Source organism: Colossoma macropomum, unplaced genomic scaffold (assembly GCF_904425465.1).
Source record: "Colossoma macropomum unplaced genomic scaffold, Colossoma_macropomum, whole genome shotgun sequence".
In the NCBI taxonomy this organism is placed as follows: domain Eukaryota; kingdom Metazoa; phylum Chordata; class Actinopteri; order Characiformes; family Serrasalmidae; genus Colossoma; species Colossoma macropomum.
In genome coordinates, this window is record NW_023494793.1 from 31,523,829 (window position 1) to 31,542,844 (window position 19,016).

General features: G+C 39.9%; 1 protein-coding gene across 3 annotated transcripts in view; it reads right to left on the minus strand.

Annotated features, from left to right (window-relative positions):
• bcar3 (BCAR3 adaptor protein, NSP family member) overlaps positions 1–19,016 on the minus strand; it is an 80,065-nt gene that overhangs the window by 50,544 nt on the left and 10,505 nt on the right. The window contains exons 2-3 of one of the 3 annotated variants that reach the window (XM_036579180.1): positions 14,458–14,788; positions 204–243 (exon numbers count right to left, since the gene is read on the minus strand). In XM_036579180.1, the coding sequence (XP_036435073.1) occupies positions 204–243; positions 14,458–14,780 (363 nt within the window). In that variant the 5' untranslated portion in view covers positions 14,781–14,788. Of the gene's footprint in view, positions 1–203; positions 244–1,686; positions 2,031–8,751; positions 9,216–14,457; positions 14,789–19,016 lie in introns of those variants that run through there. The other 2 variants (XM_036579182.1, XM_036579183.1) reach the window with 2 other exon arrangements.

The following is a 19,016-nucleotide window of genomic DNA, read 5'->3' on the forward strand; positions in this document are numbered from 1 at the left end:
CATGAGACTGTATGAAACCCTTCACACAGCCCAAAGAGTCAGTCATGGCTTGAACTGCTTTGTCCCATCCACAGCATTTTGTAGTGATGGTCAAAGGCCATTTAACAGTCAGAAACAAAAACACATGAATGAAAATAGTGCTAGAAATGCTAACAAATAGAAAAAAGACATGCATAAGTGGAAAAAGGCAATGATAGTCCTACCTTGACGTACTCCATGGTGGGGTCCATGCCTCCCGCGTCCCTGCGGCACAGAGACAGAACTCTCTTTAGTGAACACATTCAGTCTGAAAGTTGGTTTGACTGTCCAGCAGTCTGTGTCTCTCTGCTCCTGTGTGAGCTGTATGTACAGACTGTGTCTTTGACTGAGGCACTGATTCACTCCTGCCAGCACTTCCAACCACTGACTGCTTCACACAGCCATGTGAGTCCTCACACACACACACACACACACACACACACACACACAAAGCACTACAGATTATAGATCGTATCAGGTTAAATACTGCACCACAGGAAATAACTTATGAAGAATGAAATGAAGGCAAGAAGGGAGACACTGCAACGTAAAGGAAAGCTCAGAAAGTTAGTGACAATTTCAGAGAAAGTCTGTTAAATAGTTTGGAAGGCTTAAGATCAGTTTCAGTCTCTCTTCTCTCTCTCTCTCTCTCTCTCTCTCTCTCTCTCTCTATCCTTCGTTCATTCTCTTGTATGACTGTCTGAAAAAAAACGTTATCTCCAAAATCGTAACTTTACAAGAGATGGACAAAATATTCTTAACTTATAACGTAAGTTAATGTAACAATATTATTTCCAAGTCATTTTGGACCGTTTCTATTGTTCTGTTCATCATAGAATTTGAAATCAATACAAAGGCATGTGTGTGTGTGTATATATACAGTTATTTTTTGGGGGGGAGTGGGCTTTACACATATGAGAAATATCAATGCAATATTCTGATGAATTAATATCGCCTTTATTAGAGAGATAAAAATGTGTTTTCCATTACATCTTCTATTCTAATTATACTCAAAACTCTTCACATATGCCATGTCCCTCTCTCTCTCTCTCTCTTTTGCCATATGTCCTTCATTCTTATTTCTTCTCTCTCTATCACCCTCTTTCTCTTTCTCTATCTACATCCTTTATGTGCTTTCTCTCTTTCTCTTATTATTCTCTCTACCTCCCTTATTCTCTCTGTCCCTCTCTCTCTACGGCCCTCATTCTTTCTCATTCTCTCACTCTCTAGCTCCCTCATTCTCACTCTCTCTCTCTCTCTCTCTCTCTCTCTCTCCCTCTCTCTTTTTTTTATCCTGTGTCTGAAATTCTTCCAGATTATGGTCAGGAGGTGAACTAATTCCTAAATTTAAGCCTTTCACACAATTTTACATATGGAGTAAGCAATAAATAAATAAATAAATAAATAAATAAGAAAGAAACAGCAACAAAACCAACATCCATCCGTCATGGACATGTGGACATGTCTCAGAGAGGTTACTGATCACATTTAGAAATTTAGCAGAAATAACGCATCACAACATTACGTCTTCAGACAAACATACATGCATGTCTGTATCCATACATATATGTGCTAGTATATTGTACAATATATAAAATAAACTATATATTTCTTTCTACGAAGTTTACCCGCTACTGGCTCTAAACTAGTAATCTGTATATGACTCACGCTAACTGCAGCGAAGGGCCTCGGTCACACCAGTCAAACTCTGCATTTCTCTGCTGAGCGCTGAACGCAGGAAGCGCAGTGGTGAAAGGAGAAAAGAGCGCGTCTCCCCCGTTCACTGTTGGTTAGAGCGGTCAGACTCACTGCTCAGCTCTTTCTCCATTTAGCTCCGTCTGTACCGCCCGCGCTGGCCACGGCCCGGCCTGCCCCCAGCCAACCACCTTTCATCTCAGCTTACACCAAAAAATACCCTGCCTTTCTTTATGACCCTGTGCCTTTCTTTCCCTATGTTCTTTATGACTCCCTCTCTCCCTCGCTCTCTTTCTTCTTTCTGTCTTGATTTCCAACAGCCTGTGTGATTAGGTGTCTCGTGCCCTCAGGGGATGAAGGCTTGTATTCAGGTTGAGTGGAGAAAAGGTACATCCGGAGCCCAGGCCCTTATAAAGCCTTCGACAGAAGCAGCTACCTGTAGATGGGCTTGGCGTTGTTTACCTTTCTCCACTGATGGCACCATAAATCATTCTAAGCTTTGTGACTTTATTTGAGTCCCAGTTTCAATTAACTCCTTGGCTAACATATCAGTGGACACATGAACCAGAGTTCAGGGAGAACTCAGTCAAAAAATGAACTGTAGGGTATAGAAGCAAAACTTGCTGACAGTTCAGAAGTAGTAATTAACCCCTGCCTGAGGTATGCTGTAGCAGCACTTTGTTGGCTCCTCAAAGCAGACCATTCGCTCTCAAAGAGAGCCCTGCAGAGCTCCCATCCATCTCTCTCTCTTTTGGAATCCTGTCTGCCAAACCACAGATGTATTGTGTCTCAAAGTAGCGATTTGTACCAAGCTGAACCTCGGAGTTTCTCCTGACCGCTCCGGTCAGCAGCAGCCCACAGAAGGGAGGATTCAGCAGGTCACGCAGAGGCGCTCAGGCTATTACTGGAGTTCTGTACACAGAGTCTCTGAGATTGGAGGCACTTGACATGCATTGAGGCCTCCAATTCAGCGCTTGTGTACACATGTCTTAGTGAAGGAACAGCACACAACACAGACTCTAGGGGCAGTATGATCCTGTGGCTTGGTCAGTGCAGCAGTCTATTCAGGAGAGTTCAATAGGAAAAACAGTATCAGCTGTTCTTGTTTTCATGCACAGGCAGATTGGTTAGGTGTTTAATTATGTCACTAAACTTTAAATTTTTCCTCAAATTTTAAACCAAATTTAAAATCCTTCTGACCAGGTATGAGCTGACCCACAGCACCGAGTTCTGAATCTGTAATCTGAAAAAATTCTGTCCAAACCCATCCATAGTCTGGCAAAACTCAGCATGAAACTGACTGTAACAAAAGTCTACACTTAAAAAAATACTGTAAATATACTGTAAATATACAAATATCCCACAGTTATCCACTGTATTCTTTAAATACAGCAGTCTGACAAAAAAAGGTGCACAATGGTTAAGCTTCTTTTAACACAGGTTAAAGCGTCAGATTTTATAGTAATTAGTTGTTTTTTACAGAGCAAGTGACTGTTAAATTGTGCCTGGTAACACAGGGGGCGGAGCTTCCCAGCATTAATGCAGTTTCTGTTTAATTTCTTTATCTGCAAATCTGGAGAGGTTGTTGTTTGAGCATGTTATTCTAAATCCCAAAGATACGCCTGAATGCATTTCACATGTTTTGTTATTCCAACCATGATGGTGTTCTTGTTTCAGTTAATGACACTGTAAAAAAAACTTTAAAAGCTGGTTACTGTGCTGTCTGACAATTTTAAGTTAATTAAGCAAATAATAAGCTGACATAGTGTAAACATATTCTTGTCCTGTTAACTTACTATGAGAAGTTCAATTAACTCAAAATTTTAAGGCAGCACAATAACAAACTTTTTTAAAGTTAAAACCCTCCTTTTTTACAGGGTGGATTTTGGTCCCCACTTACCCCTGCTTTAGTTAAAGTGGAACATATACTTAATTTTAAATTAATAATTACACTAAATTATGTTAATTTCAGCTTTGTTTATTGATAATCTGACAACTTAATAGGTGCTAACACAACAAAGTGGGGGTTTATTTAGCTTGCAATTGGTGGTAGTCAGGTTTATAGAAATGGAGATAGAAGTCAGGTTATGAGAAGCTCACGTGATACTTGAACCCAAAAACATTTTATTAATGATGTCAGAACTTGTCCCAAATGACGTAATTAGTCCTATCAGGTTCAGACAAACAGTTCACTGCAAAAAATATTTTCTTGTCAAGTGAAAGTGATAAAGTGGTCTTAAATTTAATCAGTGTGTGTTTAATATTTCTCATTTGGAGACAGGTGTAAGCTGATCAGAAGGCTATTTATAACTGATTATTTACTTCTTTTAAACTTATTTCTAAACTTTTTTACTTGTTTTAAGTCATTTTAGTCAAATTATCTCACTACATTGGCAGATAATATTGCTTGTTTCAAGCATATTTCTTACAACAAGAGAAATATTAGATACAATTTGACTAGATTTAAGATGATTTTACTTGACAATGTACCATTTACTTGTAGTGTTTAGGAACAGACATGATTTCATGCATTAGTGAATCAATGTACATCGCCTCTCTCTCTCTCCCTCTCTCTCTATCTTAGGTTAGACTAAAACAACATCCAAGCAAACTATTGTCTCAGCTAGACTGAAACTTTAGCTATAACAACCGAATCCAGCTGCATGTGTGTGAAAAAGAACAAAATAAGCAAAAGAAGCTCCAACACAAACATGACAGTTAAGCAGATTTGTTTACACTTCAGCTGGGAGCCGCAAAAGGAAATCCTCTAAATCACCTGTTAGTCGGCACGGAAAGCAACAATAAAGATAATGTACAGTGTTATGTTAAAAAAATACTGGACAGGACTGAAAAGGGCAGAGAAGTGTCAGCACCTGGACAGCACTGTCATCCAATACAGTACAAAATTCCATAGTAAAGGTCCTGCCTGAATAAAGGTCTCAGAGGTGATATGAGCACTAGTGACCAAAGCTGTTATGACAACAAGGAACTGCCGGTAGCACTGGCACTGCAGTGTTTTTTATATGACTGTGCTCTCCTTCAGTCATTTGTAATGTTTGCCTGGACTTATCACAGCTGTTTGGTGGAGGACAGTGGCGAGGCAAGGAAAATCGAGCCATTCCGAGAAGAGAAGCCTGATGATGACGCTGGAGCTGAAAGGACACAGGCTTTCATCAACAGCTAACATCGAGCGGATGTTTAATCAGCTTTTATCTGCCCATAGTCTGCCTGACCCTGACAGTAAATGTGCACACACACTCTGTCCCTCACACACACACACACACACACACACACAAACACACACACACACACACACACACACACACTTGTTTTCATGCAATGTCAGGACATGGTGTCATATCAAAGTTTCACATGTCGCTGTTGTTGGAAGAAAACCTTGTATCTCCAAAAGGGTAACTTTACAGGAGAAGGAAAAAACATACTTTATTTTTAATGTAAGTCAATGGAACCAGACTTTTTTCCAAATCATTTTGGGCCATTTCTTTTGGTCCATTCTTCATGAAATTTACACACAATGTAAAGAGCAACAGGCATTTTCAAATCATGTCAAAAACTGAGAAATGACAAAAATGGAGATACAAGGTTTTCTTCTGACAGCAGCGATATGTATTATATCTATGAAGCTGCCTTCACTGTATGTCCAAACATTTGTAGACATCTGCTTATTGAACATTTCTTCTGAAATCAAGAGTATTAATAGTGAGTTTGTCCTGCCTTTGCTGCAGTATCAGCCTCTATTTAGCTCCTTACACTAGATGTTGGAACACTGTTGTGAGATTTTGACTGCATTCAGCCTCAAGAAGAGTACTGAGGTCAGTTCCTGGCACAGTACAGCTTTATTGTACTCTAGCCAGCGCTTGGCATCGAGTATGGTGACCTTAGTCTCATGTGTGGCTGCTCCACAGCCTCCCATTCTGTCCACGATGCTTTGACAAGCTGAGTGTGCGCAATTGAACACGTTAGTGTGTAATGGATGCACCTTTAAGTAGCTGATATATGCATATAATGGATTTATATATTGGAAAACACATTATGTGGTATTAACCATAATACAGCATTGATGGCTCTTGTATGTGTAAAGCCCACTCACCCCCTCCCAACAACGTCACTGTTTAAAACTATTTATCTCAGCTGTAAGTGTGTTTTTGCCAGTAAAAATGCTGCCCAATTAAATAGCTGTTTAAATATAATTTTATCAGGTGCATAATATCTATCTATAGTCAAGAGATTTTGTCCTGAAACATGTCTGAAACACACGGAGTCAGCAGGTCTCAGGTGCAGTAGTATGAGTCTCTTATTCCATTAGCTTTCATCTCTCCCTTTCTCCGTTCCCCCCACTCAATAAATCACCCCACACGATCATGCACACATATCCCCTCTCTATAGGTCTTTGTTATTTTTCAGCTGCACTGTACAGTGTCTCTCTCGCTGTTTTCCTTTCACTGTCTCACTGTGTTATAAATCAATCACACAACAAATGTGCTATCTGTCACTTTTGACCTTCCATTACCCCTTTCATCTCTTTGTTTCTGTCTTTACTTTCTCCATCAGTTATTTCATCTCCCTATAAAGCCATAAATCTCTCAAGCCCCTTACCTGCACTAACCTCATATGTGTGCAGTTTGCATGAACATGTAGCCACAGCTGTTCTACAAATGCAGGTAAAACAAAGCAGTCCAGAAGCTCCACAGCACATGCTTGATGCTCTGTCCATTGCATTCTGTTTAGATGAGCTCTAAGCCTCAGCAACAAACAGTGAAGTTGTTTGAGCTGTGTTTTTGATGTTTAAATTTGGGTTTAAATTTGAGTGTAGCCACCATGACCACCTCAAAACCTTTTGACTACAAATAGTAGTCACCTTTTCTGAGTATTTATGAGTTTAACCTTTTGACCTCTAGACTTATTATTCAGTTTTTAAGGTGGCTTGACATAGCCAACTTACTGTTCTCCGTTTTATTACTGTTCTTTGTCTTCACCAGTCACAGTTTTTGAGCTAGAACCACAAAACTGTACAGGATATTAGGACCTGTTTGGGAAGAGTGTGCTTGTGCTTTTGGGATCGATGCCCAGTTTTCGCACAGCTTACATTCAAACACTTTTTTTTCTCTTATGAAATTAATGCCATAATGTTGAGAAAATTCAAAGCTACCTGACTATGATGTCACAAAAGACATCTCTCATACTGCCCTACATATACATTACATACTGACTCACACACATACACCGATCAGGCATAACATTATGACCACCTCCTTGTTTCTACACTCATTGTCCATTTTATCAGCTCCACTTACTATATAGGTGCACTTTCTAGTTCTACAATTACAGACTGTAGTCCATCTGTTTCTCTGCATACTTTGTTAGCCCCCTTTTACCCTGTTCTTCAATGGTCAGGACCCCCATGGACCCTCACAGAGCAGGTACTATTTGGGTGGTGGATCATTCTCAGCACTGCAGGAACACCGATGTGGTGGTGGTGTTAGTGTGTGTTGCGCTGGTCTGAGTGGATCAGACACAGCAGTGCTGCTGGAGTTTTTAAACACCTCAGTGTCACTGCTGGACTGAGAATAGTCCACCAACCAAAAATATCCAGCCAACAGCGTCCTTTGGGCAGTGTCCTGTGACCACCAATGAAGGACTAGAGGATGATTAGCTCATACTGTACAGCAAGAGATGAGCTATCGTCTCTGGCTTTACATTTACAGGGTGGACCAACAACGCAGGTGCGTCTAATAGAGTGGACAGTGAGTGGACAAAAACTCCAGCAGCACTGCTGTGTCTGATCCACTCAGACCAGCGCAACACACACTAACACACCACCACCACATCAGTGTTACTGCAGTGCTGAGAATGATCCACCACCCAAATAGTACCTGCTCTGTGAGGGTCCATGGGGGTCCTATATATATATATATATATATGAAAGTTGCATGGATGTGAGAGTGAGGAATTCATGTAAAGGTCCATAAACAGGGGTCTGCTAAAGGAGTATATCAGTCCAATACTAACACTGTTAACAATTAATGAAAGCCACCAATATGTACAGTGGTATTTGCATAATGCTAATTGGTAGCTTCAGTGAATGTTAGCAAAATTAGCATTTCTGATCAAACCGTTCATTTTAGGCAGAGGAGGTCATTTTGGCCATGTAAAATTTTTGAGATCATTTTGACTAAATAAATCAGTCATATCTACTCTTTCCTGACCTTTACTGAAGTAGTGCATATTTTAGTATGATATTGTTATGATAACAATATTTCAAAGTACATAAATGTTCTGAGTATTTCTACTAGACAACAGCCTATGTTGAACAAACCAATGAAATTCATTGTGAAGCCTTGGTTGGCTGCAAATATATGGTAAACAGTACACCATATATTCTGGACAACAATGAGTTGCAAACACTTGAGCAGCACCTAGGAGAGAGTGAGGTGATGAAGATGGTTAAGCCCCATCTGAGGAAGGTGAGAAGTTTGCAACAAAACAATGGGTTATGAATGACTTTCATTTCAATTATGCTAATATTTAGCTACACTAAAAGATTTAAATAATATATATTTGTTAGTTCTATGAATACAATTGGTACTTTGTATGAACATTTAGTCTAATTTAATACAAACGCATAGTAACAAATATTTGCCCATGTGCAACAGAAGCATTCCTTTTATATTTTGTCATTCTTTGTGTTTACATGTGAAAGTAAGTCATTTAAAACACAAAGCTTTTTTTACAGAAATGCAATGTTATTTGTAGAGCCTCTGCTGTTAAGTACAAGTTCTGGTGCTTATGGATTAATTAATAAATAATTAAACTCGTAATATAAATTTGTCATCCAGATGTTTTTGTAAAGACATAAACCAACTTATAAAATGTATTTATTTATTTTTTCAATTATTGTCTGTTGTGGTATAAATAAGCATGTAAACCTACAGCCATTCTATTAGTTTTGGAATTCTGGCCTTTCTAGTGTTAATAAATTAGGATTAACTCTAATTCTCGCTCAACTCAGTGACTCACCTGCTGCTGGCCACAGAAGAAGCAGTCCAAAGCTGACCACACGGAGAGTGTTAGTACAGACCAGGTCACAACTGCTGAAGGCCAGTCAAACTTCTATGTATCTCCATGTTAAATCCATATTTGAGCTGAGAGAGAAAGCCCCTGGTACTGAAAGAAAGTCTATGAGAAATACCATCCGTGTATCCTTTGATTGGCAAAAATTAAATGAATGGAAAAAAGTGCCAGCAGTTCTGATTCTGATCTGCTCTGTTTTACGTCACTCTTCTTATAGAACCTCTCCTTCCCTTTGTGACTCTTTCCTCTCTGCTCTCTCTCCTTCTTTCTCTCTCTCTGGTACACACTACCTCATCACCTCTTCCGCATGTCTACTCAGTTGCAGCAAGGTGTTGTTATGGCGACAAGAGTTCCATGAGAGGTCGTTGCTAGCTCTTCTCGTGTGCCATAGCCATTTTTCACCTTTGCTCCCTTCGCTGGCAGTGAAATAGTAGACCAATATTAGGTAACCTTCAAAATGTCAGTGGACAGATGCGCTCGTCCTTGTAGCAAACACACACCTACGCATTAAAACTCACACACGCACCCACGTATGCAGAGTGAAGCACTGTCTGACTGGACCGTATCCAAAAAGAGGGTAGTGTTTGTATAATAAAACACCAGTGGAGTTCAAATTCATGTCTAGACTGCCTTTTATCATTCTGCCAGGTAATATGACTAGCTATTATTTTGGAAGGTGGTGTCATATGCAGCAAAAGGTGTCTCTTATTTGAATGCTGTCTGAGTTGCAGAGCTATTTTATTGTAACATTACAAAAGAGACCTTTTTAGTATGATAAGTCATATGATAAAGCACTTTGGGATGTGCTTCACATTTATATGCAAGAGAACCTTTGCAGTGCTGCTTCTGTGTCTTTTACAAGTGGAACAGTCCTTGTTAGCACTAAAGCTTTTATAGGAAATGAAGGTGATCTAAAAAACTGGATTTAAACTGCAGTTTATGAGTTAATCTTCATTTCTTAATCTCAAGACTTATTATTCAGTATTTACAAGTGGTGGAGAATAACAAAGCAGATAACTTTTAAAAAAGATGGCTCTTCAAGGGTTATTTAGTAAAGAAAATGGTTCTTTATAGAACCATGAACATGCAAAGAACCCATTGCATGATTAAAGGGCTCTTTGCGTCTTCAGACCAAAGGGTTCTTCAGACCAATGGAGAATGTGTTGTAGAAGGTGCTATATGGAACCTTTTCAAAAAGGATTCTACATAGCATCCAAAAGGGTTCTTCTGTTGTAACAAGCTTGACATCGTAACAATAGAAGAACACTTTTGGGTGTTATATAGAACCCTTTTTGAAAAAGGTTCTATACCATCTACAACACATTCTCCATCAGTCTAAAGAACCATTTCACCATGCAAAGAACTTTCATGGTTTGACACAGAACCATTTGCTTTACAGAACGCTTGAAGAACCATCTTTTTAAGGTATCTGTCCATCATAAGTACTTGCACTTTTGGAGTCCTCACATCCAGTCCACTGCATAGTAAAAAGTCCTTCTTTTGGCTTCAATACATCTTGCAGCATGTGTTAATATTTGTTACTCATGTGTGGGAAAAACCAGCATTTTCTAAAGGACAAGAAAGAATATGAAACAAATGCAAAGAAGGAGTTCATGGGTAAGCGAAGCTCACAGAGGCTTGCTGAGGCCACACTGTGCACACCTCCAAAATCTCAACTATATGTCATTAGAACCTGATTGAAACCACTATAGCACTAACCATGACAAGACCCAAACAATACCCAACCTGATCAGAACTAATGGCACAAATTCAAACAGAGCAGAATGGCTAGCAGAAGATGAGCGATGCTACAAACACTTATATGATCCATCTTCAAAATATTACAAAAACAGAAAATATGCAAGACTTTTCTCCTCATTTTCTATTCATTCTGGTTTAGACCCTGCACACCAGTGTACATGGTCACGTTATGTGCAGGTTTGGTTTTAGACACTTATGCAAACATCTGTGCACATGTTCACAGATGCAGAAGTAAAACTGAACCTTAAGGCAGCCAGTTTGCCTTGTAGACAATGTAGTCATGGAATAATAAGCCTTAGACTGGGGTTATTACCATATTCACATATTTACATAAGGGGTTAAATTTGCTAATTTGTTTGGCCTGTCACATTCATAGAAACACACAGAAATTCGTACAGAAATTCAAGCACTAATAAACAGAAATATAAGTACAAGACTTAATCGAGTTATATCTTTACAGAAGGTATCTATGCATCACTCAAGTACAGTGTTTGTGTACTAACACTAGTAATTACTATGAATTACTCAATAACTATTAAAGTAATGTGTAACTGAAGACAGTGAGAAACTGAAGCGTGGGCCCTTGCTGTTTATCTTTCGTCCCCAGTGTCCATGCATTCTCTACACTGTTGTAGAAAGCTTTGCTGCCTTGGCCAGGTCCTCTGTTTTGAGACAGTGATATTATCAGAGAAAGGTGACCTGGTTAAGGAGAAGACAAATCCAAACAGTGTTGCTTTGTTGGCTCATTGTGATAAAATCAGTGAGACAGCAGAGATGACACATGCAGGCCTGGAGCTATAGACAGGGACAGGAGGACAGAGACGGGATTAATAAAGACAGAGAGCCGAGATCAGGGAGACAGCGTGAGCGGAGATAAGTCTCATGGAGATGCAGGAGTGTGGAAAGAGATAGGCAGCAAGAAGCAATGAGAGAGAGACAGGGAGTAGACAGTGGGGCAGTACAAGAGAGGGAGACAGAACGCATGATGGAGGCCAGGCTAGTGCTGACCTGTACTGTGTGATTATATCTGAGCTGGCCTGGTTACTGTATCCTGGCAGTTAAGCCAAGCATTTAAGAGGAGCAGGAACAATCAAGCTGACCACGCTAAAGACCAGTGCCTTTGGTGTGTACATTCTGTGAGCTTTCCTAAACACAAATTTGATTAAACTATATGGTTTAATTCAGTATTTTTGGGCACAGTGGACAACTAATTTTAACTAAACAAAAGAAAATACAAATTTAATTGTGAATAAAAGTATAAAAATGACAAGAAAGCAAGAAAATTCTAATGGATACTGTTAGATGTTCAGGTTCTGGCATTTTTCTTCATCATACTAAATTTAGGGACTCTTGAGGGCCCCAGTCCACCTCTGAACTTCAGACACTCTCTAGGAACTGGATAAGAAAGTCGAAAACTCATGTTTAATCCTTGTGAGTTCCATTATTATTGCTGTCATTTGAGTTTTTCTACATGGTTATTTATCTAGAGGCGTCTGTGATGAAATCAATGTGTCAGGAATGCCTTGCTTGTTTTGAGTAGTGGTGAAGGAAGGGCATGTCACACATAATTACACAGTGAAGCAGGCTGAAGGGTGAGGCTGGCCCATTCCGACGCAACCGTTTGTCATTTGCTGGAGTTTATCACCGTTACGGGAAAATTAGCAGGGAAGGATGAACTGCTACAGAGACTGCTGTCTGTTTAGAAAGAACCCAGGGCTATCATTATTGATTATATTAGTAATAGAGTAATCACACAATTATTTTGATGATTAATCGAGTGATCATATATACAATTTATTACAGCAAACATTTAAAATGACTAATTTTCATATACATGAAAGCTGTAACTACAAGCATGCTGCAATTCGTGAGATCCTGCTAGTGTGGGTTTCCTCTCTTTTAGTGATGCACACAAAAGCAACCTGTGCGCTAATCTATTAATTGGCATTGTAATGACCTGTGAATACAGTGTTTATTATGGTATTATTTGAACTGCAAAGTAATTGTCAAGGCGATTCACAGTGAATGTCAATTGTAATCATGTTATTTAATGAAGTGACTGTGACATCATTACTGGATGCGTGCACTAATTACAACATAAGGATACTGAATTTGATTGACACATTGATAACGCCTCAAAAGCCAAACACCAACAAATTGTCAACTAGTTCTACAACTGAAAATGCTAACAAGCTTTAAAAAACAAAGAACATTTAGGACATTTTGCAGCTTCACTAGAGTAGTTTCTGATTTTACAAGGTGTCTGTGTGGATCTCCATCTGGACTCACTACTGTTGTTATGACTGGGAGTTTATCTGTGGGCAGAGTGTATGAGGTGATTCTCTGCTAGAATGGAGGAATTCACTGGCCTTTGATAACAATACAGCATATTACAATCCCAATCCAGTCTACAATAGGAATGCTGTGCTTGTCTACATCTAAATATTTCCTTATATTAATATCAGAATGAGGTGGTTATGCTTGATGACAATAGGAAGACTAACTGAGTATCTGAGTTCATCTGAAAAAGGTGATGTTACTATTCAGGCACTAAAGGGGTGGGAAGAAGTGAGTTTACATGAGGTGAGTAGACAGAGTCAAGCTCTAACATCTGCACGGCAGTCCAAAAGTATGGAAGCAAGCAGTGATATATGGATATTTTTTTAAGTTTCAAAAATATTTTATTATTAAGCTTGTCGTCAAGCGTTGGAACATGTTTGAGGAGCATCTGAATGGGAGAATCAGGGGGATATGCTTAAGGCTACAATAGAGCTCTGTATAATAATTACACAGTTCACTACATAGGGAGTAGGAGCCATTTGAGATTTAGCTGAAGTTATCTAAAGTATAGTTTAAGCAAGCCAGCAAACAGGGTCCTCCAATAATATTCAGAAACATGTTTTAAGTTAATTATTTTTTCTATAACAGTTACTTTAAAGATGCAATAAACAAAGTAAGCGTTTAATTAGGACCTACCATAAGCATCACTAAACCCAGTGTGGGAAACATAACACCACTGCTGACATTGGAAACCTCATAGGGGAGTTAAAGATTAATTAGCTTTATCGTAGCATAATCGTTTCAAGGGCTAATTATGGAGAAATTTAAAATATAAAACACTTTTTATACAGGGAGACTCATTTGAAAGAGGCCCTGAATATTCTGTAATAACTCCCGCTAGGACGAAGCAATCTAAACAAAACAATGTCCAATGTGCTCCTCAGTATATGGAGCTTCAAACAAGCCAGAATGCCCCTGCGTTGGAGCCATGCTATGTTTAACTTCTGTTTGCAACTTTCAGGTGCATACCCCCGCACCCCTTCATGTGCCTGTCAGGAAACAGAGATCACTTCCAGCATCGCATGTAATGCAATCGATTACACATACGTCAAGGTATGTTTGGTAAGGCGCGTTTTTTGGTTCAGATTGCTTCATCCTAACAGGAGTTACAACAGAATATTCCAGGCCTCTTTTGAGTGAATCTCCCTGTACTGCATACAAAAAATAAGTAGACTTGCTAGGCTATTACATATTTTTGAATTTTTACAAACTCTGAAATAAGGGATGCTTCCAAGTTTGCTAATCCTAAAGTTAGAGCATCTAATCTATAAAATCTAGCATTTTTTTGCTTCTGAAGATGTCTTTGTAGACTGGTTGTGCTTTTCCTCAGATATTGCTCAGATATTATTATTGATGATGTAGAGTAAGATTTAAAAACCTCACAGGACGTTTTGTTTCTGTGTCCTGTACTGGCAGAAATTTGGCCTACACAGATTTTTTTCATATCTGTCCTCTTGTGCAGTGTACGTACCACAGTGAATGTTCGTGCAGCAGATAAGATTACCACTAAGAGCGCTACAGTATTTGACTGGTGGGTGTTGGGTAGCTCACCTGTGCACTGTGCAGTCCTCTCTGGCCACATGAAAAGGCTGGTGCTCCTCTATAATGTTGTGTATGAGCGGAGACGAGGGCAGGCGGCAGCGGCTGGGATGCGGCAGTGACCCACACATTTCCCACGGCCTGACAGGGGCACTGCCACTCCCCTTTTTCTTCCGGGGCAGGGTGCCATGGATTGAGACACTGTTGTATCCAGGAGGAGGCAACTCTGCCACGGCAGGCCTGGAGCTCAGCAAGTCCATAGAGGAGGACAGTGGGCACTGGCGCCCCATGTGCAGATTCCTCGGCAGGCTGGCAAACCTCCCCTCCGCCATCATCCTCAACTCTGTGGAAGCCAATTGAGAGTATGTTGGATTAATGCTGCTTTCACATGCTATCTGAGTTCCTAGACCTGCCAACCTTTACACTATTTACAAAGGAGATCCACATTGCGCACACTGGTGTGAGAACACTGAGTACACATAGTACACCTTGAGAACACCAGGGGTGCCCAATCTTGGTCCTGTAGATCTACCACCCTTGAGAGTTCGGATCCAACACACCTGGCATTTATATTCAGATGCCTCTGAAGGCCTTCATTACCTGGATCAGGTGTGTTTGATTAGGGCTGGAGCTAAACTTCGCAGGGTGGTAGATCTCCAGGACCAGGATTGGTCACCCCTGGAGTACATATTGACTGGTATGATTTGTCCTTTTAAAATATGCCAAAACAGCATCTTCTGATAAAATGGTAAAAGAAAAAATTATAAAAATGGCAGACAAGCCAGTTGAGATTTGAACCATCCATGATCCATGCAGGGTGATCCATGCAGAGTGATTTTTCACTAGTGTTAGCTCAAGCCTTGAGGCTTCTTTTGGGTTGAGTTCTTGATCTAAAAGCTGCAGGTGAACGGCCAATCAAGTTGCAGAAACTTCAGAAAAAATATTGATACTGGAGTTTCCAGCTTGCAACCTTTACTCCCTCGTCTTGGTGGAGGAAGGACAGTTTTAGTCGTCAGTGGTATGAAATGCTTTATTTGTCTAAATTCAAGTTAGTATTAATAGTCACTAATTAAACATTTGCTAAACATCACTATATATCCAAATTGGTCAGAATAGCTAAGTAGTTAGCCATGTTTCCAACTAAAAAGCATTTGAAAGCAAAGACCTCTAAATTAGGACAAATAGGACCAAAACAGGACCATCCAATGAGTAGTGAAGATAATCAGCACATCACATATTCACAACAGTGCTGCCTTCTCAGCTTTGATTACTGACTTCCTCTTTGGAGATATAACACCAGAGCTGAGACCTTTGAAGCTTGCCTTTCATCAATCTGCTACCACAGTCACATTGTTTTATGCTCAGTCATGACACATCACATTATGCTCAGATGGTTTTCTGCATGGGTTATATAATGTTGGCAGGTTATCTGAGGGGAGTCTGCTTTTTGCGGCTCCATTGTGAAAACACGGCTAAGCTGTCATGGTGTTGGGAATAATCACGATGGGTGTTTTGCAGGAGGCCGTGCTGATGTATAAGCAGGGTGCTCATGTCTGCCCTGAGGCATAATACGAACACCGGTGTGCTGTGTTTTGTTACTCTAAGCCGAAATATGAGACAAAAGTACAAATTACACCTCTACTGCTATTACAGAGCTGTCTCCTGGCTGAGTGAGAGCAAAAGAGGCTGATGAATATGGCTGCTGCTTAGAGGGAACCTCCTTTCTGACCACATGAACAGCAGATAACAATCTCCTGTTGCGCTCTCCAAAAGTTATTTACCTCAGCATTCCACAGGCTGCCTGTGGCACCACTAATTGGGCATAAAAGTGGAGCCTCCGCGCGCTTAGCATTGGACACGGGACAGGCACGTCTACACTCACTGACGGATACAGCCTCTGAAAGGTTCTGTGCTTGTTCTTGCATGTCAAAGCACAAATGTCTTACTCATATCTATATTTACTGGTACTAACAATGCAGAGTCTGAAAGTTTTGTTTATCTTCCTGTAAAGGGTCGAGCTCTAGATTCATGCAGTTGCGCTGAGTGCTCGTGTAATTACAATTAAATCTAAGCACGCTCTGTGAGGTTTTGTTTCTTCTCCTTTTTTTCCATTTGTCTTCCTTGTCTCTGTCTTCACTGTAACATTCAGCCCCTTTGCTGATTAAGGAGCTCAGCGCAAAATGTAAAGAGTATATATAATGTGCCAGCATACAAACACGAGCAATCATCAGTATCTGAGCTTTCTGACTCATTAGGAGATGTATGTGTGCACGTTGCCCTCATTAAGGAGTGTGTTCTCACACCACACATATACAAATTTGTATTTGTGTGGTATTTCCATTGACTTCTGTATTACTGTAGCAAAATGCTGCTACATCTACATCAAAGTCAACACTACCCTTAAGTTCAAGAGCAACAGGAGTGAAAATAGTAAAAAGATGGTTTTATGAATGGTTAAAAATTAGTTTATTGATGGCTGTTAATTAGGTCATAAGCAACTTAAAAACATTAATGAGCAATTATTGCACATTTTATTCCATAGTTTCATGCTGACATGGGGAGGGCAAAGTAAGATGGGTAACCAGCAAGATGGACTCACTATTTAGCATGCAACAGGTCCCTGTTACCCTTTATATTTACGTTATAACATCTTATTAATGATTTGAATGACCTTAAAAGTAACTATACAGATTAATGATCATTAAGAAACTCATTTAATCTATAGTCTTAGTAAGTGTTACCAAATAAATAAATAAATAAATATTAATTATTATTAATTCATGTTTTAAGATGTGCCTTTTTTTTTAGTGGAGCAGTTGCACATTCTAGATTTGCTCTTTTTCTGAAAACAAGTTTCCAGCAAGAATCTAAGCAAAGCCCTGGGGCCGACTGCACCAGCCGTACATAAGTTCAAACGTAGGCTAGTTGTAACATAAATGTTTACTAAGTTCAGGTTTATGCATTACTAAAACCATCAAAACCACCAACTAGTTTAAAGTTAAGCTTAGTTGTTAGTAAGTAAACCTCCCCCTTAGCAGGTGGGGACACAACCCAGAAAACACAAAAAAGACCAAAACTTAAAACACTAAATGCTATATGCTGTGATTTTACTTACGGCTCGATTAGCCAGAAACCATTGCTTAACTGCAGCCTATTTGGTTGTCACAAGGAAAAATTAAAGAATACATCAACAAAGGTTACAGATATTCAGTTTTATTCAGTTCAACTTGTACACATTGTTTACTTCCATACTGGATATTTTTTTCATGGAAAAAGTCATCACGTTAAAATGATGAACGCATGGGCTAGTTGTTACTAAGGTCTCAGTAATGACTTTGCACACAAACTTAAGTATAAACTTTGTGCAAAAAGAGTGCAGCCCTCTCTAGAGGCTTGTCATTTTAGCAGCTGTTAAACCATCAAATATTAATCTATGTTCACAGTTTACAGATCTGTCATATTGTGCTCTAAACCACATTGACTAGTCTGTGTGGCCTTAATGACGAGCTGGCTGCAGTTTGAGTGTGTTGAGAGAAGGTTTGGGGTCAAATTTACAGAAAAGATTTGGGTGATTATTCACTTCAAATGTTTGTTAGCATTACTAGCCTCATAGCTCTAGACTTAAGCTAAAGAAGCGCAGTTTGGATACCAAACATGTCTTGTCTGATTGACTACATCTGGGGTGAGTGGACAATTGTGTAAATTTGAACACTTCCTTTGAGTTAATCTATAAAATAGCATCAAATTGCCCTGCCCTAGTCCCTAAACACATGGCACACACAAACATACACATACATAAAGCTATTTGCCTCCAAAACACTCAGACACATAGCAGAGCTGATGCTGCTGTCTAACCCCTTTGTCCTTTTGTAATGTGTGTGTGTGTGTAACCCAATCTGAGACCAAGGCAGCCTCTCTCTCTTCAAAGTGTGACATTAAGTCATGATCTCATTCCAACCATGGGGAGATTCCACCCCAAGACTAGAATAGTTAACACATTCCATTAAAAAAGATGAAGTTTGTTACTGAAAATACAATCATAAGCATGTGTTCCTCTCCAACATAGAAGGCAGTGACTGAAGCTGGAAACTCCCTGGTGATGAAGCCTGCTGGAGTGTCTGAACCTGTACTGTAAACCACACACACACACGCCTCCTGTGTTTCACAGCTTTGGGATCAGACTGACAACAAATAAACAGCCCTTGAGCCGTATTCCCCTGACGCTCTTCCTGTGTTTCTAATGGCTTTATATAAGCTCTCTGTGTGATCTACCTTATGTTTAATAGCTAAAACCACACAGAGGCCAGGGGTTTGAACAGAGACCCTCCATACACTCTGCAGTACCTGCAGTCTGTTTATTTACACAGTGGATTGCCACACCTGGAGCACCTGCATGGTGTCCAGAGCCTTGAAATGGGACACCCCATTCACTCTTACTGCTTTTCATGTGGCCTGGATCGGGTAGCAGACGTTAACATCCACAGATCTCTGCGACTGAGTTATTATTATGGCTCGGTAAAAATCCCCCTGCGGTATTTTTGCCTCTTTTCCGCACTACTGGTGTCACTCAC